Source organism: Capsaspora owczarzaki (assembly GCF_000151315.2).
Source record: "Capsaspora owczarzaki ATCC 30864 unplaced genomic scaffold supercont2.3, whole genome shotgun sequence".
NCBI lineage: Eukaryota > Filasterea > Ministeriida > Capsasporidae > Capsaspora > Capsaspora owczarzaki.
The window spans coordinates 1436191-1459239 of NW_011887294.1; the positions used below are offsets into that span (position 1 = coordinate 1436191).

Consider the following 23049-nt stretch of genomic DNA (forward strand, 5'->3'; position numbering starts at 1 on the left):
AGACGAAAAAGCAACCGGTAACGACGATTGACGGTATCGTTTTGGCATATTCTCACTGTCTTGCTTTTTTCGAATCTTCTCAGACGCACACTCCTCTTTGTCTTCACCTCCTTTCACATATGGCGGACGTTGCAGCTGCACCCGGACACGCCGAGGCCGTCTCCACCAAGGTCGACGTCCCGCTCGATCTGATCAAGCTGTCGTTGGACGAGCGCATCCTCGTCAAGATGCGCGGCGACCGCGAGCTCCGAGGACGCCTTCATGTGAGTGTGCAGCACGAAAGCCAAACGCGCGAACAGCGTTCGTCTGCTTTGGGGAGGGAGAGAGAGAGAGAGAGCCATCGCACCACTGCACTTGGCATTGTCACGACGAAGGGGCTCTCTCATTCGATTAGTGGAGGGTGGCCGGTGGCGGAGGAGGAAGAGGAGCGGAGGGAGGAGCACACTCCTAGTCTCGCGCAATGGTCGCTCCAGCCAACAACGACTGCACTCACTCGTTGCTCCTGCTGTTGCTTGTGATGCGCCACTTTGTATACAGGCTTATGACCAGCATCTTAACATGATCCTCAGCGATGTCGAAGAGACCGTCACAACCGTCGAAATTGACGAGGAAACGTTCGAGGAAATGGTCAAGGTACAGCTCTCCTATACTCACAAGCTTTTCCTTACGATTTAGATAACCGTGGTGAATGCGCGATTTTGTTGGCATTTTATCGAAGCAACCCTTTGTTGTTGTTGTTGTTGCTTGTGTCGGATTGTTCTCTGATCAACCGTGAATGTCAACTCACCGTCCGTGCTTTGCTTCGTTTGCGTTTTGTTAAACCGCTCTGTTGCTCACCCTGCAGACAACCAAGCGAGAGGTCCCCATGCTGTTTGTCCGAGGAGATGGTGTTATTCTGGTTTCGCCTCCTTTGCGAGCACAATAACTGATCTGAATGGAAAACGATGCTTTGGATGTTTTTTTTTTTTTTTTGCTTTTTGTATTGTGTTTGCTGATGCATTGTTCGCCACAGCATTAAAAACAACAAACCCATACTGAATATTTTTCAACGTACCACTCTTTCATTTTCACCTACGCAGCAACAATGCGCATCTGGGTTGGCGACGAAACGGGCCTTCTCAAAGGTAACAAAGCCAAAACGTTTCAATGGCCCACTCGCGCACCACTCATCCGCGATCACCTTCGAATTTGCAATAGGACTCAATATTGAACGATCTGTCGTCAACCGCTATCTGGAGCGCGATCGCCAGCGCGGGATTACACACATGTCGTTCGCTGGCGTCGACGGCACTGAGCGCGAGGACGAGGTTTGTGTGGCCTTTTTGCATCTGCCCGTGCTGTCCTGTCCTGTCCTGTCGGGGGAAGGGGCAAGGGCGTTGTGTTTGAACAAGGATTTGTATGAGAGGGGGCCCCTCTGAGTGGCTCGTGTGCGAAATCCTGACAGAGTGAGAGGAGAGTGGACTGAGTGAGACACATGGACTGCATGTGGAGCTCTCCATCATCATCATCACCATCAAGCATCAAGCATCCATCGTCACCTCCATCCAGACTAGATTGAATCCAGCGTGCTTGCTCTTGTTGCAGGATGCAAGAGTCCGGTGGTTGCTGCCGGGGTTGCAAGCACGGTCAAAAGCCCGTTGGATTCAAAGCAACGAAAACCAACCTCCTTCCCTGGCCTTATTGTCATCAGATTGCCGTTGGCCTCGCGAATGGAACCGTGGGCATCCTCAGCCAACTCCAAGCCGCAGAGACGCCCATCTTGCGCGAGTTTCTGCCGGTGCCCGCACCCGTCATGGACGGCATCGAGCCATCGCCGGCAAACAAGGACGAGCCTGCTGGTGCCTACACCGCTCCCGGCACGCGTGCACCTCGCCCGCGCCACTACGTGAATTCTGCATTCTCTGAAAGCACCGCGTTGGCCGGTGTCGAGGTGTTTAACAGGTACGCCAAAACGTTTTTTGACAGAGGCGCGAACTCTCAGTCTCACCAACGCCACCACCACACTCTCACCCCTGATTGTCGTACTGTTGTGACGATAATGATGATGATTGTGATGCAGATCTCTCATTACTTGCACCAAGGAGGGATGGGCAGCATTCCGAAAGCTCGACGGAGAGACCACCGATGCGCCAGTGTTGCATTTCAAAGCCGCACCCCATTGCGAAAAGATGCGCCTTGCACCGGCCTCAGAAGGCCGATTTATCGCCACTGGTGGCAACGAGTCAGATCTTCGAGTTTGGGACGTGACAAACACCGCGGCGCCTGTATTCCAAGCAAAGAACGTAAGACCTCGGGGAGTTTGGTTTTTAAGAGTTTTCTTGTGTGTTTGAGAGCGACTCGAAAGAATGCGCTCACTTGTGTGTGATTTGTGCTTTTGTGCGGGTACGTTCGATTTCCAGCTTCCGCATGATAACACAGAGTTGCGCGTGCCGGTCTGGATCACAGACCTCAACTTTATTCCCAACACGAGTGCGCAGCAGGTTGTCGTGGGCACTGCTTACAAAGAGGTAAAAGGAGCAAAAGAGGGGGAGAAGCACACACAAACGAACGCCTGTTGATAGGTACTGATGGCTGGCTGTGTTTGATCAATCCCTCGTGTCAGATTCGCCTTTATGATGCGCGTGTCAAGAGGCGACCAACCCTGATGATTACAGTTGGCGAGTATGGAGTAAACAGCCTGACTTGCAGCAACGATGGCCGGTACGCAATCTTCCTGCTTGTCTAAATTTGTTTCTTGGTGTTGTGATTGTTGTTGTTGTTGAGGGCTTTGCCGTGTTGCATCGCAACCTTGGATGTCTGTTTTTGGGATGTGTGAAGGGGAGCGACGGAGGCTTGTCCAGATGCGGTGCGAGATCTAAGTCTTGTTTTGGGCTGGTCTTGCGTTATTTTTTTTTTTTTTTTGGACAGATCTGTTTTTGTTGGCGACAAGGCCGGGCACATTTCCGCCTGGGATCTGCGCAATGGTGAGCTTGTCCATCTTTGGCTTGTGCGATCTTGGTTCAAACGGAAGGAGATGGCGCGTGGCGACCATCGAAAAGGCTTGGTTGATGTCTCACGCTGCTTGCGCCTTTCTTGGCAATTTTCGTCTCCTTGTCGCCAACACCCCCGCAGGAAACGCGATGGGTCGTTACAAAGGCTGTGCCGGTGCAATCCGCGGAATGCAGCAGCATGCCACGCTGCCTTTGTTGGCCGTTGCCAGCGTTGACCGGTTTGTTCGAGTGTACGACGTTTCCACTCGCGTTCTGGCTCACAAGGTATGGTCAAAAAAGCACACAAACCCAAAAACCCAAAAAACACAATACCCAATTCTCGCGCCCAGGCGTGTTCCGGGACAAGGCTTGGTCCGCACTGTTTTAACTGTTTTAGGCTTTCGTGGTTGAGATCTACGGGAGTGGCGATTAGCAGCGTTCGATCATTTGGGTTTTTCTGTTCCCTTTTGGGATCATGTTCGCTGCCCACAAGCTTATTTTGGGCATGTTTGCGAACGGCGCGCGCGCTCCCTGTGGAAAAAAAAGAAAAAAAGGCAGCGTAAAAGGGCGTGGTTTGAGTAGATCTCCAGATCCCGATTGCCTGCACGCTCACCGTTGCCCCCATTTTAACCACCTGTTGCCCCCATTTTAACCACCCGTTGCTAACTGTTGCTTGTGGTTCTTTTTTTGCTTTTTGCTTGTTTGGATTGGCAGTTTTATGTCAAGCAGCAACTCTCGGCGCTGCTCTTCTCGTCGGAGGGCCGCATCAAGGTGAACAAGCCCAACGCGGACAGCGACAGCGATGAACGCAGCGATAACGAGGACGATGTCGAGGATGACGATGAGGATGCGCAAATTCGCGCAAACGGTACGTACAAAAGCGTACACAACGTGAGCGAGCATGCGCTTGCGCTCGCTCTTGCGATTATTTTCGGATTTGGGGTTGTTTTTTTTTTTTTTGTAACTCACATCGTCACCTCACCATCGCATTCGTGTGCCCCTTTTTTGACATGCCCTTCCCCTTCTTCTTTTTGTAACTTGAAACGGAGCGTAGGCGCAGAGCTGGATGATTTTGGTGCCAAGGCGCGCCAGCAACGCGAACAGGCAAAGAAGGGCGCAGCCAAGGGTGCTGCCGCGACCCCCGCCGCCAAGGCCGCCGCGGCTGCCAAGGAGGACGAGGAGCAGGAGGAAGACATCTGGAAGCAGCTGCGAAGCACCAAGGAGCAAGCAGGCAAGAGCAAGAGCGAAAAGGCGGCCAAACCGCAAACCGCAACGACGGCTGCGGTTCGCGGCCCGAAGCGGACGGCCGCTGCGCGCAAGACGGCCGAATCCGACGCCGAGTCTGATGCTGACAATGCCGATAGCGCCCACGAGGAGGCTGCAGGTGGTGCGGCGGTCGTGGATGTGAAGGGGAATGCGGGGGCGCGCAAGCAGCCCAAAAAGGCGCGGATGTCCAAATAAAGTGTTCGGACCCTGATCGTTGCCCAAAAAAGGCCAGATCTCGCCCGTTTTGGTGATTTCCAGGCTGACCGCTCGCCATGCACTTGCGTTGCCCGGGCGATCCTGCCCCTCCCAGACGGTGGCGGTGAGGTAGAAATAACGTGTAGAATGGAGGGGAGGGTGGGGCGCGGAGTGGCGCGGCGTGGAGCGCCAGCGCTGCGATTTGGGTGACCAAACGCGGAAATGTGTGACCCGATGAGGCAGTTCCTAAAGCGGCGACTCCCGGCCTTCAAACAGCCGCATCCACCCGAACTGGACACATCCCGGTGCTGGCGCCGATGTAATCGACAATTCAAGACACACCGAACGGTGCTGGTCCGGGCGCGGGAGCTCGAGCGCACGCAAAGTTGCTTTTTACGGAACTGACAAGGCCAAAATCTCAACGGTAGCTTCAATTAGTTGTCACCTCCGGAGCACGCCAGATGACATCCCAGCTCCGTGTGCATATGCTACACTGAAAAGTCGGCAATAATTTTGCGAGTCGATCGGTATGCGGCATGTCGTGCAGAGTCGGCGCGATCGTCTTGAAACTGCGCGTTTGAGTTGAATTGACGGAGTGGGATTTAAAGCTCGAGCTCGGTTTCGTTGGTTTCAGTTCACTCTCCATTTTTTTCCGGCTTTGCTTTTCGGCGCTCTTCTTTCGCTTCTGCTTCTGCTTCTTCCCCCCGCTTGCAATCTCTGAAATTTTTATATTGACTCTTTGTGATCCTTGGTGCTTGCCATCTCAAACATCCGGCTCTCAAGCGCGCAGCAACACTGTTTCGTTCCCCGACTCTCCTGGTTTTTTTTTTTTTTTTTCCGCCAACGAAAAACTTCGTCATTTCGGTCAAAGACAGAATGAACACCCCATCCTCCACGGGCATGCTTCTTCAAGCACTGCTGGGACAATCGTACCCAGTCACAGCATCGCGCACCGCATCGCTCGGCTCCATTGTCGGCATGGATGTCAGCGTCGATTCGTTGCTGAATGAATGCGAAATCCGAAACCAACAGCTCGAGCAGCAACAGCAACAGCAACAGCAGCCTTTTATCGCGTTGCACGCAAGCAGCCCAGCAGCGTCTAGTGTTTCGATGTCGTCTTCGGAAGCATCTGTTGAGCAGCAACAGTATCAGCGACACCAGATGCTCATCCAACAACAAATTCTGCAGTTGCAAGAGGTCACGCAGCAGCAACTGTATCCGCAGCAGTACCTGCAACACGCCTCGCTGCCTCAACAACAGCAACAGCAACAGCAACGGTCGTACCAGCAGCAAAGCGTTCTGTTGAACGCTTCGACTGCCGCTCAACAACAGCAGCAGCAACACCAACTTTCGCAGCAGCAAGATTCGCAGCAGCTGGCCATGTTGGAGCTCTCCCTCCGACAAGACACCGACGAAGACAGCTTCAGCACTGTCTCGAGCGACTACTCGTCACACTACGGCTCGAGCGACACGGATCACGACGAGCACGAGCATTGCGACCATCAACATGCACAGCAACAACAACAACAACAACAGCAACAGCTGGCACCTGCCATCAGTAGTGTTCTGCCTTTCGCTGCTCCGGATCAGCACTTCTTCGGCTTTGACTTTTCGCAGCACCACCACCAACCACAACAGCAACTACAGCAGTTCCAGCTGCTGCAGCAGCAGCGACCGCAGCCGCTCCAGCCTCAGGCCATGCTGAGCGTTCCGGAAGCAGGGATGTGGCTGGGCGTTGGCCAAACCCCTGCTGTTGCGGCTGATGCCCTCACAAGCCCTCGCAGCCCCCGCAGCCCCCGTAGCCCCCGAAGCCCTGTCAACGACGCCTCGCAGTCAGCCCTGCTCACTGCTCTTGGCTTCAAGCACCGCCCCAAGACTGTGCTGCTGGACGAGGAGAAGCTGTTCGTCTGCCCGTTCGACGGGTGCGGCAAACGCTACGGCAAGAACTCGCATCTCAAGGCTCACCTCCGTCTGCATACTGGCGAGAAGCCCTTCTCGTGCAAGTGGCCCGGCTGCGAGCAGACATTTCATGCGCTCCGACGAGCTCACGCGTCACAAGCAGAAGCACTCGGGCGCCAAGCCTCACGCTTGCCAGCTGTGCTCGCGCTGCTTCTCGCGCTCAGACCACCTGATTGCTCACATTCGCCGCCACATGAAGGAGCCTTCCAAGAAGACGCGCGGCCCCAAGACTGCTGCCATGCACGCCGCCGCTGCTGCCCTTGTTGCCAGCCACAGCTTCGACCATGCCAACGCGCAAGCCGCCATGATTCCGCGCCCGTAACCCGTGGCCTACAGCATGGCTCGTGTGACTGTGTCTTGGTCTCATTTTTAATCCCCCCACCACCACCACCACCCTCACCAATCCATTGAGTGTGTGATTATCAGTTTTAATCCTCCCCCCCCCCTCATTTGAGGCTTTGTACATTGTTTGTGGGACGGTTTGATACCTCCCGATTGTACTGTTCTGTAATACACATGATACAGTATTTGTCTGAATCTTGTTTCAACCTTCTGCAGAACACAAGACATTCGTCTGAAGCGTTTTCAACCCCTTTTTTTTGCTTTGCGAGTCAGTGAGTGATTGATGGGCTTGGGAAAAACGGAACAGCATTACGTTATATCGTTGGAAAACAATCTCTCTGACAAACATTCTATCGCAACGAGACGCGCAATCCAATCCGGGATGCAAACTCGGTCTCTAGCAATTCAAGCAGATTCAGCTTTGGGTTTTGCGTTGAAATCCAAGCCTGTTGTGTGCTTGACCAGTCAAAGCGATGAGGCCCGCTGGAGAGAGTTTGGAGCGTTGTGACAAGTGAGCTGAATCATCCGATTTTGGTCTCAAGCGGAACTCGACACTCCCCAAACTCACCTGGCGGGTGACGAGAGCCACATTTGCTGATTTGGTGCTTGCTTGTTGAGCACATAGGTTCCTTTAGATCCGAACGCCATCGTCATCACACCACTCTGACAAGATCAACCAAACGAAATAACAACGGGTGAGAGACATACGCATACCCATCTCATCCAGCGGCGCCCAGCCCGCAGCCCAATCATCCAAAACTCCTGAGAGAAGCACAAAGGAGTTGGCTGCTCCTCAGTTTGCCACTTGAAACGTTGACTGTCAACAGTACCTGTTCGATAATATCATAGTCGAGAACTTCATCGCCAGCATTGTCAATGGTCTCCTCCAGGCTTGCTCGCACGTCGTGAAGGGTGCTGTCTGCCAGACGATGGTACTCGTGCGCCGTGAGCGCTGAAGCGGCGGACTCGTCGCCACGCGTCGACTTGGGCGCCATGAACGTCGAGGCCGTGCCTTCGCCGCTGGATGGCGCAGTCTTGGACGTCGACGGCGCGGCCTCGGCAGCATTGAGGCGGGACGACGAGGAAGGAGCAGCTGGATGCTGTGCCGCCTTCGAGACGGCAGCCAATGAAATGGACCGGCGATGACCAGCAACAGCAGCAGCAGCAGAAGAAGAAGGAAGCCCAAACCCAGCAGACCGCGCATCCGTGCTCAATGGCGCATGGCTGGCAAGAGCTTGGCGGAGTGATGCTTGGGATCTTGGAGCAGCGGCTACGGCTAGTCGCAGGCGCACCAGGGCAGAGAATGATGACCGCAGCATTGGAGGAAAAGCTGTTGACAAATAGACTGGATGGATCAGATTAGAACAAAACAACCAGTGGATGATGCGCATCATGATGTGAAGCGAACTCGCTGTGAATCGAGGGTCACTGTGCGCCAAAATCGTTTGACGTAGATCAGTCTGCAATTCCTAACAGAGGATGAATGCGAAAGAGCGCGAATTGTATCGCGACGTCCAGAATGCGACCGAGTGGCTCTTGTAAGAGAAAGCAGAGTGTATTGTAACAGTGTGGTTGGCAGCGCATGCACTGACGAAAGGGGGGATAGAATGGGCATGAAGCAGATTGGCGATGCCGGAGCAGAGGTGATTGCTGAGGCACTCAAGGAGGTGAACACGTCGCTGACTGGGCTCAGGTCTGGCATGTTTCACTTTCACTGATGCATGCAAGTGGGTGATTCAGAAGAGTGCTCACTGACGCAGGGGACGGGCAGTTTGTACCAGAATCAGATTGGCGATGCTGGAGCACGAGCGATTGCAGAAGCACTCAGGGTGAGCACGACGGTGACGAAGGTCTTGTAAGTCATCTAAGTTTGACTGATGTAAGCAGCTGGGTGATTCTCATCATAGCTCACTGCTGAAGCGGGGATGGGCAGTTTGTACCAGAATCAGATTGGCGATGTCGGGGCGCAGGCACTAGCTGACGCACTCAAAGTGAGCTCGACGGTGAAGGAGCTCCTGTAAGGCATTTCATTTATTTAAAAGACGAGGGTGATCCAGCGTGGAGCATTCGGTGTGCTCAATGATGTGGGAGGAGGACGGACAGTCTGGGTGGAAATCAGATTGGCAATGCGGGAGCACGGGCGATTGCTGAGGCCCTCAAAGTAAATAGGACGCTGGTTGTGCTCCAGTAAGGCATCAAATCGAATGTGACTGATGCATGCGAGTGGTTGATTTCAGCCGATGGCACTAACAGTGCTCCCTAACGGAGGGATTGGACAGTCTGACTCAGAATCAGATTGGTAACGATGGAGTTCAGGCGATTGCTGAGGCACTTCAAATGAACACGACGCTGACTTATCTCAAGTAAGTTGCTGTGTGGTGCATTGCTCGTCTTGGAGGTTTGAGCCAACTAGACCCAGCTACGTGATCAGCCTGCTCATTTTGTTGCGTTTCGCGATAGTCTCCAGTCGAATTGCATTGGCAGTGTTGGTGTTCAAGCTATTGAGGAGGCACGCAAAGTCAACTGCACGAGTGAGGTTCAGTAAGTTGTTTTGGCCAATGTGAGCCATTTCCACTCATGCAATGCTCCTCCACCCCCACTTCCCAACACTGAATGAAGCGGCCCTTGTCCACTGCTTGTTTCTCGCGCTGTACAGCCTCGACAACCAGATCAACCCACTTGCATTTTCCACTTTTCCACAATGCGCAACTGCTGAGGACACTCAGACCGTGTTCAACCTGCTGATGAGCGGACAGGAGCTGGAAAATGAGTTTGCATCTCTACCGACATTACCAGCTGAGATTGCCGAGCGCATCATGGACGAGGCGTATTACTGGCAAGGTGTGCAGTTCACGAAGCGAGATCTGTTTTCAAGCAATCACCCCGACCATTTTCTGAAAGCCACCGTGCCTCGGAGCATCAATGGAAGTTCGATTCGCGTGAAAGCAATTCAAGTGCTACGTGACAGCGCCGACGCCACAAATGGCGACCTCTTCCATGTGATTGTCCGGGATGAGCAGGGTGCTGCTCGATACGAATGCTCTGCGAAACCGACGTTCGTTGATTCAACCATTGAGCTTGCGACAATCTGGCCAGCGAGTCATCTCATCATTCGACAAATGCGCGAAGGCTGGGAGGTTCAAGTTCGGCCCAGCGAGTTTCCCTATGATGTGTTGTATGAGTCTCTTTATATTGGATATACAGAATGTTGAAATTTATGGGATGAGTCACTTTTCGTAGCAACATGGAAAATTTGTCACAGGGTCGTGCAAGAAGAAGTTTTACTGCATTTCAAAGTGAAAGACACCGTGCTCAGTGACTGTGGATTTGAATATTGAGCACGCATTGGAAAGAACCAAGACAAAAATGTCTTGAGCGAAGGGAAGTCAGAACAGTCGTTCTTGTCACAATGTTGGCATATCAGTGTATGACTGACAGACAGCGCGAGGTGTATGACAAAGTCATGAATGCGAGTGGATATACCTTGTAAGAGAAAGCCGGGTTTCTTGGAAAGTGTCACAACGCAAGTGCTGACGAACTGGAGGAACAGGATGAGGGAGTATCGGCTTGGCGATGCCGGAGCGCAGGCGATTGCTGAGGCGCTCAAAGTGAACACGGGGGTGACTACGCTCGTGTAAGGCATCTCACTTTGACTGATGTATACAAGTGGGTATTCCAGCCGAGGACATTTCGAGGGCTCACTGATGAAAGGGATAGACTTGGTGAGAATCAGATTGGCGATGCTGGAGCTCAAGCTATTGGTGAGGCACTCAAAGTGAACAGGACGCTGACCGAGCTCCTGTAAGTCAGAGTGACTGATGCATGTCAGTGAGTGATTTCAGTAAAGGGACAGTAAGAGTGACTCACTGATGGGGGAGATGTGGACAGGCTGAGTGAAAATCAGATTGGGGATGCTGGAGCGCAGGCAGTTGCTGACGCACTCAAAGTGAACACGTCGCTGACCGAGCTCAGGTATGGCGTTGTACTTTCACTGATGCATGCAAGTGGGTGATTTTCAGCATAGCTCATTGACGGAGGGGGGGGGAGACGAGCAGTTTGGACCAGAATCACATTAGCGATGCTGGAGCACAAGCGATTGCTGAAGCACTCATCGTGAGCACGACGCTGAATTCGCTCTTGTAAGTGGACTGATACCTGTGAGTGGGTGGCTTCATCAGAGGGCAGTTTAGCGTGCTCATTCATGGAGGAGATTGGACAGTCTGCGTCAGAATCAGATTGGGAATGCAGGAGCACAGGCGATTGCTGAAGCACTCACAAAAAATACGACGTTGACTGAGCTCCAGTAAGGCATCTCGCTTGAACTGATGTGTATGAGTGAATGATTCAAGATTGAACTCAGTGCTCACTGATAGAGGTGGTGGACAGTCTGAGCACGAATCAGATTGGCGATGCTGGTGCGCAGGCAATTGCTGAGGCACTCAAAATGAACGCGATGGTGACTGAGATCGGGTAAAGCATCTCACTTTTGACTGATGCCTGTGAGTGGGTGATCTAGCAGTGGTTGTGTAGTGCTCACTGAGTGAGGGATGGACAGTCTGCGTGAAAATCACATTGGCAATGCTGGAGCGCAAGCGATTGCTGACGCACTCAAAGTGAACACGACGCTAAGATATTTAAAGTACGTTGACGTTGATGTGCGCTCTGCTTGTTTTGGGCATTGAGTTCTGGATCGACAGGCCTGGCACTGCTGTCATCCTGCTCACCCGTCGAGCGACAGTCTATCCCAGAATTGCATTGGCAGTGTTGGTGTTCGAGCGATTGACAAGGCCCACAAAGGCAACAACACGCATGCCATTCGGTACGTTGTCCTTGCCGATGATAGTCATTTATGCCCTGCTGACTGGTCATTCATCTTGCTTGTTCGTTGCTCAGCATTGACGGCCAGATTAGCCCTCTCGTCTTTTCCACACTTCCACGATTCGCAACTGCTGAAGAAATTCAGACCGTTTTTTGCTTGCTAACGAGCGGACTGGAGTTGGAGGATCAATTAGCATCTCTACCGGCACTCCCGGACGAGCTGGCCGAGCGCATTGTGGACGAAGCGTGTTACTGGCAAGGCGTGCAACATACCAAACGAGAGTGGTTTGCGGACGATACCCCCGATTCTATTCTCAAAGTCACAGTGCCTCGAACCATCGACGGAAATTCGATCCGTGTGAAAGCAATTCAAGTGCTTCGTGACTGGAACAAACAGCCCCGCACCACCGGTGACATTGTTTTTGATTGGATTGTCCGAGATGAGCAAGGGGCTGTTCAATACGAATGTGCTTCCTCGCCAACGCTCGTCGATTCGACCGTTGCGCTTGTGACACTCCAGCCACCGGGCCATCCCATCATCCGACGAATGCGCGAGGGTTGGCAAGTTCAAGTCCGACGCAGCAAGTCTGTCCAAGATATGCGATTCGAGTTGCTATATGTCGGATATACATGTATCTAGTGACAATCTTTGGAAAAGTTGGGGATGCCACACAACTCCTTCGTCGAGTTCGTTGAACGTTTTGTCTTTGCGCAAAAGTTGGAAGACAAGTCGCTCGAAAGGCCAATAGATGCAGTATTTTTTGGCCGCTCCCCGTTTCCTCCGACCATCTCGTTCTCGTGCACGTTCGTTCTGCTGCTGTAGTAGTGGGTTTCTTTCTTCGAGCGAAAATAGCAGCTTGTGTTGGGCAGTTTTGTGTTCTAAACTTGGCTTTTCCATTTTTCTTTTTTTTATTTTATTTTATTTTTTCGATTGTTTCCCTCATCTTTTGCCCCGCATTCAACCGGAGCAACAAGTCGTTTTCTTTTTTCCACCTTCTTCCTCCAGCAGCAGTAGCAGCAGCAGCAGCAGCAGCAGAGGCGACATGCGAGCAAGTGGTGCCGCTATTTGCATTGCGAGCGGTAGTCGCTGCGGTGCAGCGGTTTTCGCGCTTCTGTGCTTCGCCGTCCTCAGCTGCGTCTTCAGCAGCGCCCATGCAGGTACCCACCTCCTTCTGTGCTTGTCTCATCACCATCCGCCTCTAACCTGTCCCCTGCCGGGCCCCGTTGCGTTCGCGGGCGCTGCTGCTCAACGATACGATTGGTCGCCGAAACAACCAGCGGCCACGTTGAGTTGCACTCTGCCCGCGCCACCCAAACCGCAATAACTCAGCAATAGAGCATGAGAGAGAAAGTGTCCATCCCAGTCCATCCAAAGCGAGAGAGGGAGAGCGACAGAAAGAGAGAGGGGGATTATTTTCCATTGATCGTACGTTTTTTTTTTTTTTGTTTGTTTTTTTTTTTTTTTTTTCTTTTGATCTTTATTTTTGTGCTTGGCAATGCTATTTCTTGTCGGTGGTCGCGCGCATCGAGCAACTGGTGATTTGCGTTGTAGTTGAGCGGTATCGAGCACCCCCCCCCTTCAAAAACATCAACACTGAAGCGGCTTGCTTGCTCGGAAAAGGGAGCAAACCCAAAAGATCAACCAGCTGGGAGTGAGATTGCGTTCATCTTTTTGTTGTTGGGTGCACTTCTAACCTTGTTGTTGTCTTTGTTTTTTTGGTTTTGGGGGTGGGGGTGGCACCTGTCGTGGCATCTGCGCATTGACAAAAAAAAGCGCCTGGTCCTGGTGGCGGTTCGGTCGCTGTCAACCTGAGTTCACCGCCAGTCGCTGTGCCGCTGACGCCGTATTCCGTGAATGTGAGCTGGATTGGCTCCTTCTCGTCGTCCGGGAGCCTCTCGTACTTCCTCTCAGGTGCGGGTCTGTGGACTACTAGCGGAGGCGGCGGCGAAGGCGAAATCGGACGTCGCTCAGCTCTACCTGGTGGAAGCATCAATGGTTTGTCTGTGATTGTCAGTGAGCTTGCACCCTTCACCGCCTATACCTGGACTGTCACCGCACGTACGGTTAATGGAGACCAAGCGGAGCAAAGCACCGCCCTGAGGAGCACCTTTGCCGATGCTCCAGCTGTGGCGCCTGGCACCATTTCCTTCCAGTCGGGCGTCATGTCTGCGCAGTGGCCAACGGTTGTGCTGAACGGACCCGCGCCCCTCGTGAGCCGTTGCACCGTTCTGAATGGCGGCGTTATTGTCGTGGACGCAACTTCCAATAATAGCCCCACGCTCACAGTAACCGGGGTGAATTGGGCCCCGTACACGGATTACACGCTGGCTTGTCGCTTTTCCAACAATGGTGGCACCGGAAACCAAACTGGAGTTCAAAATCAGGGTTTCAAGACCCCTCCACAAACCCCCGACTTGGACACGACCAGATTCAAGTCTGACGACCAAGGCCTCACATGGCTCACGGCGAAATGGACAAACGTCCTCAAGTACTTGAACGGTCCTCCTCCCGCCCAGTTCTTTTTGAATGTCTCCAATCCAGACGGCACATTCACTCGCCCACTTTACAACGTCACCATTCCGACGTCGTTCAATGTGACCGACCTGCTGCCATACACCTCATACAGCCTGGTATTGACCGTCGTCAACGGGGCGGGCTTGTCGACCTCTGTCACACGGTCCTTCTCCACGAAACCCGCGCCCCCAGCATTCAATCCCTCCCTCGTTGCCGTGCTGTCTACGCCATCCAGTGCTAACTGTGGCGGTGCCTCTCAGTGTGTCACCGTGCGTGTGGACTGGGCGAACGCGCTGATTCTGGGCTCGTTGCCCGTAACGAGCCAAAGCATCACCAACCCAACAGTGCAATCATTGCCCGCGACCGTGCGTTCGAGGGACCTGGTGGGCTTGAGCTTTGCCACAAATTACGTATTCTCCCTGGTTGTCACCGATTCGGCTGGCTTGAATGCCACAGTCGACGTGCCCTTCACGACCCCACCTTCGCCACCGCCAATCCCGACAAGTCTTCTCGTAGATCAAGTCACCCGAACTTCCGTGACATTCAAGTGGAATGCCAACTCCAGTCCCTTTCATCGCGTGTCGTACTTGGTGACAGAGCCCAATCCCATCATGGTTGGCACCAGCGAATTTTTCCAAGTCTCCTCGGGAGTGTCTATCTGGACTGCGCAAAACCTGTCGGCAGGCGCGGAGTACACATTCAGTCTGGCCGCCTGTTCTGGCGCGGGCTCCTCGTTCACCTGCTCGGCTCCAGCCACACTTGTGGCGCGGACAATGCCAGGAAGTCCCATCTGGGGGTCTGGCATTTCACTCTCTTCGTCGTCAACGCTCGGATCCATCGCAGTCACATGGTCAAGTCCTCCTCAGTACCCTCAGTGTGACCCTGACTTGCTCACGTACTTGGTCATCTATCAACGGATTGACGTCCAACCGGCCCCTGCGGCTCAGACCGCAACTGTGCAACCGTCGAATCAAGTAGCTGTAACGCCCTCAGGAACAATTGTGCCGTACGGGCTGTACAACTTTACTGTGATTGCGATCGGCGATTCGGCAAACCCACAGCAGACGTCGTCACCCCTCCCGTCGTACTTTGTGCGCGCCAGCTCGGCGATCGCCGCTTGGGGCAACGCAAACATTTCGATTTCCATCGCCCCAGGCCTTGGTATTGCATTGGCATGGACGCCGCCCGAGTTTCTGAACGACAACCCAGCTTCAATCAGCTATGCCGTCAGTTTCTCCTCGATCTTCCCATCGATGACAGTGTCCTTCTCCAACCTGACAGCTGGACCTTGCATTCTGCTAAACCTTCTCGAGTCGGTCCAATGGATTGCCCAGGTTACATGCTACAACTCAGTTGGTTATGTCAAGAGCCAGTCGCTCACGATCACTTCTCCGACGTTTCCCCGATTTGCCGTTGGCTCCGCTTTCGTTGTGAGCGAAGTTACTTCAACGGGACTTGCACTGACTCTTCCCATCGCCACATCCCCGTCTCACGCTGTCACGTCATACACAATTAGTGTGAGCGACAACCATTTCCTCGATCCCGTGTCTCCAGCAACCTTTGAGCTCATCCCAACCACTTCCGGTCCTTCCTCGTACATTATTCGCACTTGGGCAACCGCGCTGTTGCCAAATCGGCCCTACACCTTCACGGCCATCGCGCACACGGCTGTTTCATCAACGCCTGTTGGAGAAGCGCTCGTAATCACATACCAAACACTCCCCGCACCAGCGCGCTTCTCAGCCCCTTTGCATATCTTCTTCCCGAGCGGCAAGACAGTGAAAATTTCGTGGAGCGTACCGTCCGATCGAGATTCAAACGGCCAAGTCACGGGGTACGGCGTGACTTTTGACAATCACCCGCTTGTGCTTCTGGATGCGACGGAAACCGAGTATTCGCCCGACGTGACGCTGGTCAAAGGGCGCACTTACCAGGTGACGGTGGTATGCTTCTCGGCCGCTCAAGGTCAAACATTCACCTCCGATCCTGTCACTGCCGCCGTCACGGCGCCAGCCAATGACTCAGCGTCCGGCCCCGCAACCGGAGCCATTGCCGCTGTTGTGGGTAGTGTACTTGGAGTGTTGTTGCTCGTTCTGCTCATCATCTTCCTTGTTCGTCGTCGTCGCAACAAGTCTTCGCCGAATCTCGCTCGACGCAAAGGCAAGAAGGGGTCCGTTGACGACGAAAGGTGTGTTGCTGCTAATCAACCCATTCGACTATGCTTTGAGAACCAAAAAACAAAATGGGAGGGGGGTGCTTTTACTTTTGCGCGTCTCTGACCTCACACCTCTTTTTCGATTCCCTGCTGTTGGGGTATATGCGGAACAATTTGGTTAGTTCGACAATGGAGATGAACCGAAATGACTTGACCTACACCTACATTGGCTCTGATCCGCTCTATGCTGCCGTGAACATGGTGCCAAACTCCCAACAAACCTTCTCCGACTATGCTGCTCCGGGCGTCTACTTTAACGAAGGCCATGGAAAATCGGGCGCAAAATCCGCAAAGTCGGCCGAAAGTCACTATGCCTACGCTGCAGCTGTGCAGCAAGTTTATGCCGTTGCGCACGAATCTCCCTACACGACCTCCACCAGCAGCATGAATCGCGCCGACATGGAGTTTGGCTCGGTTCTTGGCCAAGGCGAGTTTGGCCGCGTTGTGCAAGCGTCTGCTCCCGCTTGGTGGCTGGGCTTGCAAAACGCTAGCGGCAAGTCCCCCAACGACAGGATTACGGTGGCCGTGAAGAGCGTGAAACAGGGAGCCTCCGACAAGCAAATAGCCGACTTTGACGCTGAGGGTGACATGATGAAGCAATTCAATCACATTAGCGTGGTGCGCGTCCTCGCTTCATTTACGGATGTGCACCCCCATTTGCTGGTCTTGGAGCTTTTGCCGTATGGCGACCTGCGAGGACTCTTGCAACGCTGCGCTATGCTCGATCCGCCCGTACTGCCAACCTCCACGGAGATTGCGCACATCTGTGCTCAGGTCGCCTCTGGCATGGCCTATCTTGCTCGAATTCGATTCGTTCACCGTGATCTGGCAGCCCGAAATTGCTTGGTCGCTGGAGACCTTGTTGTCAAAATTGCAGACTTTGGCCTGTCTCGCTCTCTTTCCGAAGAGAAGGACTACTACAGGGTCCAGAACAAGAGCAAGCTGCCGGTTAAGGTGAGAAGGGGAGTTCAAACCCGCTGTTTGAAGTCTGTGGCTTGTTGCGGCCAATGTCTCAATGCTGGTGGTGCGGGGGAGATTTTTTTGTTGTTGTCGTTAATTGTTTGCTTGCATCTGGGACGTTTCATTTCTGGTAGTGGATGGCGCCAGAATCCCTGATGTACCGTAAATTCTCCACCGCGAGCGATGTTTGGTCGTTTGGTAGGTGCACGGGCGATATGCTCCATGCTGTGTTTGCAAAAACGTGACGACTGACTTGTGCTACAGGTGTTGTGTGCTGGGAGGTTGCTACAAGTGGCAGCAGCCCGTACGGAAATATGCCAGGCAAGGATGTTCCCGCTTACGTCGAGGCGGGAAATCGCTTGACTCGGCCCGAAACATGCCCTTCAGAAATGTACGTCAGTGCGCTTTGCAGGTGGACAAGGGGGATGCATCCTTTGATGACATTTGTTCTCAATTGTATTCGTTGGTGATTTTTAGTTGGGAGCTTGTCCAGACATGCTGGTGTTGGGAGCCAGCCGCACGTGCATCTTTCGAATCTCTGTCTTCAAGTCTTCGTGCAATGGTCGGTGCTGAAGACCCCGTCAGAGATCTCGGTGCAATGGCGTCTTCCGCAAAAGAGGTTAAAGCATCCGACAACTAAGACTTCTGTTTTGTTTGTTTGTTTTGTTTGGTTGTTTTCTAGCATTTGCGGTTTTTTTTTTGTTTGATTGTGCTTTATTGGCCTTGTTACCGACAATGCCATCTTGATTTAAAACTCGGAAACGCGCGCTATTGCGAATTTTTCCAGATCGTTTGCGTACTGTATGGCGGCACGATGAACAGAATGTGACGGGTGAACATCATCAACTTTTCAGTCAAAAACCGGTAGTCAAAATCGCTAGTTGCGTTGTTTCTATACCTTAACAATCGCTGAATCGGCCTGATTGTACTTGCGACAGTTACTTGCTATCAACTTGATGTCGTCCACGAATGATTGCTTGGTCTTGTAGTGGGAGAAACGCTCGGAAAGTCTTTTCTCCATGGTGCTGAGATCCATCGGTTTGCTGATAATGCTAAAGTAGTTGGGTGCTTCGCGAGGGTCCACCGGATTGAGAAAGGGCTCGGCAGTGTGGTGCGTTTTGATATCCCGCAAAGCCAGCTGCAGATTGTGAAGAAGATTTTTGACATGGGACGCTGCTGCGGAAGCTGCAAGCGCATCTGATGGTCGAAAGCCTGCGCGCACAATAGCAGGAACGGCAAGAGGAGAAGCCGCAGCAGCTGTAGCAGACCCGACCTGGCGCGTTTCTGTCAGCATTGCCACATGGCCGACGCCTGGATGGTAGCGGCGCTCGCGTTTGGCCTTTCCGGGTGACAAGGTGATCTCTGACTCGGTAACTGGGGCAAACGCGCCCGAAGCAACAAATTTCAGCCCTGGATGAACCACTTCCGAGCATGTGGCTGCTTGCACAATCGAAAGTAGGCGTTGGCGTTGACGTTCAACCATCCCACTGCAGTCGAGGTAGGACACAGCAGGGTAAAGCCTGCATTCCATCAGGTGCGCCCCTTGGTAGTCTTTGATGTAACCGACATACTTTGAACGGTCGATGGTGATGGAGCGAGAAAACCCCTGCTTCTCAAAGTACCCCACTGCGAACGTGTCTGCATACGTCAGCAAAAAACGAATGCCAATGTTGTGGTTGGGAGCGACGGCCATGGGAGTCGTGCCGGCGGTTGATGGCAAGGCTTGCGGTTCAGCTTGAGTTGTGGCAGTTGTGCTGCTGTTGAACGATCGCGATGAGCTGGAAGAAGGTGTCCGAATACGTGTGGCAGTCCCAGAAAACGCATTCAGCAGCAGCTTTGTCCTAGACGGTTTGCGTTGATTGGTGGTAGACGGTTGCTCAGACGAGCCTGAAGGGTCGCGCTGAAGAACTCGAGCGACTTGATTTTGTAATTCCTTCCGCTGCCGTAGCAGCAAGTCCTTCAGGTGGTTCATCATGTGCATTCCATAGCCCTTCACCTGCTCGTTCGAGGCTACTGCGCAGAAAACGACTTCGGCAAAGCCTTGAAGCTCAAACGGGCGGTAGCATATCCCGCCTGCCACCTTGTTCGCCTTGATGAGGAGCAGATTGCAATGCTTCCGATCAAAGACCAACCGGGTGATGTACTCTTTGGGCATTTCCTTTAGCTGCCGTGCAAACACGTTCTTCACGCCAGTCAGCCACAACGCATGCTGACTTGAGAGCGCGCTAGAGTTTGAGACGAGGTGAAACGAGATGATGCCTGCCATTCGAGCAATGGTACCAAAGAAACCAAACAATGCGGGAAAAGGCAAAGATCAGATTGCACAATCACCGACAGATTTGCAGTGAGTTTTGGGACGCGAAGCGTCTTTCGATCGGCTTACCGTCATTTTCTTCTTGACGCGCTCGTTGGTCGCGGGAAAACGCCGGTGCACTGGCAGCTCCGCCACTCGATGTTGAGGCAACAGCCACAGGGCCCAGCATTTGACTGGCATCTGTCGTAAATTGCGGGGTGGCTGGAGGCAAAAGTGTCGGTTCGAAGTCTCGCGAGGCCAGTCGCTCTCGTTTTGGAGAACCGTCAACCGGTGTTTCGGCTGCGCGTTTACGGTGCTTTGTGCCTATTGGCGCAGTTGGATCGGTCGAATCTGCATGGCTTGCTTGTGGATGAGCTGCTGGCACCATGGGCTGAAGAAGTGACGGAGTCGAAAAGCCTTTCACCCCCAATGCCTTTGACTCTGTGGCTTGAAGAGAGCGGGGCTGACTCGATTGCTGCAGTTTCAACGCTTGGAGATGTTCGGGGAATCTAGCATGCCAACAAATAGACTGCTTGTTGGTCAGTTCGGCTTGAAGCTGGGCAATAAAAATCGGGAAATAGCCTAACAAGCAAGGTGGAGGAAGGTGTCAGTTTGTTCCGAGCACCATCAGGTCAGCGTTTCAGAGCTGCAGCACAATCAAGTCAGCGTTTCAAAGCTGCAGTGCTGGCGTGAACGTACGAATGAGGGCAGGTTTGTGAACGAGCGTGCTTTGCACTTGTTTGGCGATTGTTGGAAAAATAAACCGCAAATAAGCAATGCCAAACACGTCACACGGCTTCGAGATCAGCTCGGGTGGAGGCCCAGGGTCTGTCGCCGGTTGCATTTCACGTTGAGCTGCTGAAGCTTTCTGAGCAGCGCGGAACACGCGCACTCGCTCGCAGTATCTGTGAAACTCGGCGGGGGTTCCCGCTCGTCCAGCATTCATCTCTATCAATGCGTCTTGCTTTGCAGTTGGATGTTCGGGATTCAGTGAGTTGACCAACTGCAGAAAGAGCTGCTGCGCGGCCACAAATCGGCGAACAAGCTCTTGTTTGCTGTCGACCGATGCGTCTGCGATCGGACCTCTTGCCATGGCTGAGGCACCAGTCGCAGCAGCAGTAGTAGCAGTAGTAGCAGTAGTAGTAGCACTAGATCCACTGCTTGTCGCATCAGCACCAACGGGTGGTTGTGGTGGAATTGTAATCTGGCCATTCTCAATCCGATGGACCAGAACGTAGAGAAAGTTCTTGACGCCCTGCAATATTGCAACAACCAAGGACGAGAGTGAGACAGCTGAGCATCAATGAATGACGATCAACGGGGAGTCCAGCAGTGAAGCACGAGCGATGGAAGTGTGAGAGTTTTGGCTGGAGCTGCATTGGGCTGCTGCACTGCCCTCAACCAGCACCACCACCACCACAGCCACACACGACCACGGATCTGGCAGAGAGGTGACAAGCATAACACCCAGGATCAGCTCTGACCTGAGCAATCGACGGCGTCTCGCCAGCGGAATCCGCCCCAACGGACGCTGCTGCTCTGGCGCTCGCCATCTGTTGCGTCTGTTGCGTTTGGCCAATGAAGCCAAACGAGCAAAGTAAGTGAGATGTGTGAGGTGGGGAAAAAACGACTGAAAAACAATAGTGATAGATACTGTGGGTGGAAGAACATCCGAAAGCGCTGGTTTCGAGTATGGTCGTGTATTGCTGCAGCTTTTTGGCGCCAAAAAGCAAAAGCAAAAAAAAAAGCCGAAACCGTGCATTCGCAGACCTTCATGGAGCAAACACCTTGTTTCTACACTCTGCAAACAACAATCATCAGCTGTGGAAAATGGAATACATTGAGGTGGGTGGGGGGTGGGGCAAACTATGGAATATGCTTGGGAGAGTACACGCGAACGGCGCGCGGCCAGACAGAAACGGTGATGGGCTGCGCGGGAATCACTTCGCCGTCAATCGCCATGTACCCTGGAGTGGATGGGAGAATGGTGAACGAGCGGCATTGGTAGTACCGCATGTGGCGGTGCATCACCACCGACCCATTGGTCATGCCATCCAAGGCCATTGCAATTTGAAAGCGGTTTTCGTCCTCAAAGACCACGGCATCGAGCAGACCATTGTGGCAGCGAGAAAACGGGGCCGCCAGAGCCTCGTCAGCAATGCATGGCGTGTTGCACACCATCACGTTGACAAACGGGCCTTCTAGCTCAACACGGGTTCCATTGTTCGAGTAGCGAGCCGTCAGAACGCCGCTTTGCACATAGCCGGGGTCTTGACTCTGGTTGTCTTGGTTGAGCGTACTCTGGTGCACTTTGAGACGGTCGGCAGGTGTCTTGAGGTAGTCGGGCTGCTCTGGAATGGCGCAAGGGTCGGGCGAAACCACCCCTTCAAACACGATTCGACCGTGTTGGATTCGTTTCATGCCAAGCAAGTACAGCGGGAGCAGTGTCCGCCGCAGCGGGCCCATCCAGCGCAGCTTGCCTTCGCCAAGATGGTCGAACTCGGCCAAAAATCCCCAAGCGACGCTCAAGAATCCGACGTTGCCCAAAGTGGACAAATCATCATGCGCGGTTTCGTCCAGCGGGCTCGGGCAGAACGGTTTAGCAGCCGTGTTGCTCGTGGAGTACTCTTCGTCCGTATCATTCGACGAGTGGTGGTGAGGGTGGTGGTGGTGGTGGGGAGGGATTTGCAACGATGTCCTGAACAAATCGAGCGGTGCGGTAAACCCGGCAAGCATTGCATCCACCACTTGCTCTGGAGTGGTGATTCCGAGACTTGCACAAAGCCCATTGCCAGAGCCAGCAGGAATAACGCCGATCGGAATTGTCAGTGGACTTGCGTTGGACGGCTGCTGAGCGGCGTTGTCGGTCTGTGGTGTGTGTTGTTGATTGGGGCCATGCGAATTTGTCGCTTGGTCGTCATCGTACTGCTGCACAATCCCGTTGATAACCTCATGGATGAGCCCGTCGCCACCAATGCACAGCAGCCCAGCGTCGTACCTGGTCCAGTCTGTCTCTCGTGCCAGCTCGAGCGCGTGGCCACGGTACTGCGTTTCAACGACCTCGACCTCGACGCCCGCAGCCACCAGGAACGGTAGGACGCGCGTGTTGCAAATGACTCGCCCCTGCCGCGCTCCGCCGATCGGATTCACCAGCACCATCAGGCGTTTCCCTGCCAGCGCTGACTTTGGTGGTGCCACACTCATGTTCCTCTTTGTCCCCCGTTGTTTGGCCTTGTGCAGTTTGAGGCTGCCGTGCGATTGTTGGGGGGGACCAATTTATAGGGAAGAGATAATTTATAAAACCTCCGCTGCTCCCTTCGCTGCAGTGATCTACCAGGATTGGTGGTCAGAAGCGTCGTGCTTGTCAGACTCGAGAGACGACGTTGAGTGGCTTTGAAACTGAGCAAACGGTCGTGTCGTGTGCTCGGCTGCGGAATGGAGAAACAGCACAGCCCGAAAAAAAAAAAAAAAAAAAAAAGAGTGGATTTTTCGATTATTTGATTTGTGCATAAACACG

General features: G+C 53.4%; 8 protein-coding genes across 8 annotated transcripts; 5 read left to right on the forward strand and 3 right to left on the reverse strand.

Moving 5' to 3' along the window:
• The first annotated feature begins 93 nt into the window (after positions 1–93).
• Positions 94–1039, forward strand: CAOG_02442 (hypothetical protein). Its single transcript, XM_004349142.2, has 3 exons — positions 94–263; positions 538–633; positions 845–1039. Exons 1-3 carry the CDS (start codon positions 120–122, stop codon positions 923–925), a joined length of 321 nt encoding a protein of 106 aa, XP_004349192.1. The 5' UTR covers positions 94–119; the 3' UTR covers positions 926–1039.
• A 19-nt stretch (positions 1040–1058) lies between these two features.
• On the forward strand, positions 1059–4446 carry CAOG_02443 (hypothetical protein). Its single transcript, XM_004349143.2, has 10 exons — positions 1059–1124; positions 1198–1307; positions 1691–1941; positions 2060–2282; positions 2400–2507; positions 2603–2700; positions 2908–2963; positions 3112–3254; positions 3684–3837; positions 4024–4446. The coding sequence occupies exons 1-10, from the start codon at positions 1085–1087 to the stop codon at positions 4428–4430; spliced, it is 1590 nt and encodes a 529-aa protein (XP_004349193.1). The 5' UTR covers positions 1059–1084; the 3' UTR covers positions 4431–4446.
• Positions 4447–5306: 860 nt separating this feature from the next.
• On the forward strand, positions 5307–6711 carry CAOG_02444 (hypothetical protein; the record flags this gene model as incomplete). Its single annotated transcript, XM_004349144.1, has 2 exons — positions 5307–6352; positions 6420–6711. 2 exons carry the CDS (start codon positions 5307–5309, stop codon positions 6709–6711), a joined length of 1338 nt encoding a protein of 445 aa, XP_004349194.1.
• A 319-nt stretch (positions 6712–7030) lies between these two features.
• CAOG_02445 (hypothetical protein) lies at positions 7031–8122 on the reverse strand (the record flags this gene model as incomplete). The annotated part of the gene is made up of 3 exons (XM_004349145.2): positions 7031–7214; positions 7300–7394; positions 7562–8122. 3 exons carry the CDS (start codon positions 8120–8122, stop codon positions 7082–7084), a joined length of 789 nt encoding a protein of 262 aa, XP_004349195.2. The 3' UTR covers positions 7031–7081.
• Positions 8123–8204: 82 nt separating this feature from the next.
• CAOG_02446 (hypothetical protein) lies at positions 8205–12219 on the forward strand. Its single transcript, XM_004349146.2, has 18 exons — positions 8205–8269; positions 8338–8424; positions 8503–8560; positions 8639–8748; positions 8835–8918; positions 9011–9094; positions 9192–9272; positions 9388–9906; positions 10170–10217; positions 10282–10365; positions 10449–10532; positions 10620–10703; positions 10787–10870; positions 10951–11034; positions 11118–11201; positions 11287–11370; positions 11470–11550; positions 11625–12219. The coding sequence occupies exons 1-18, from the start codon at positions 8211–8213 to the stop codon at positions 12187–12189; spliced, it is 2364 nt and encodes a 787-aa protein (XP_004349196.2). The 5' UTR covers positions 8205–8210; the 3' UTR covers positions 12190–12219.
• Positions 12220–12474: 255 nt separating this feature from the next.
• Positions 12475–18072, forward strand: CAOG_02447 (receptor tyrosine kinase). Its single transcript, XM_004349147.2, has 6 exons — positions 12475–12707; positions 13324–16252; positions 16402–17233; positions 17374–17437; positions 17504–17630; positions 17717–18072. The coding sequence occupies exons 1-6, from the start codon at positions 12593–12595 to the stop codon at positions 17877–17879; spliced, it is 4230 nt and encodes a 1409-aa protein (XP_004349197.1). The 5' UTR covers positions 12475–12592; the 3' UTR covers positions 17880–18072.
• On the reverse strand, positions 17938–21085 carry CAOG_02448 (histone acetyltransferase; the record flags this gene model as incomplete). The annotated part of the gene is made up of 5 exons (XM_004349148.2): positions 17938–18038; positions 18138–19498; positions 19623–20114; positions 20232–20787; positions 21017–21085. 5 exons carry the CDS (start codon positions 21083–21085, stop codon positions 17988–17990), a joined length of 2529 nt encoding a protein of 842 aa, XP_004349198.1. The 3' UTR covers positions 17938–17987.
• Positions 21086–21398: 313 nt separating this feature from the next.
• On the reverse strand, positions 21399–22736 carry CAOG_02449 (hypothetical protein; the record flags this gene model as incomplete). The annotated part of the gene is made up of 1 exon (XM_004349149.1): positions 21399–22736. One exon carries the CDS (start codon positions 22734–22736, stop codon positions 21399–21401), a length of 1338 nt encoding a protein of 445 aa, XP_004349199.1.
• Between the last annotated feature and the right edge of the window lie 313 nt (positions 22737–23049).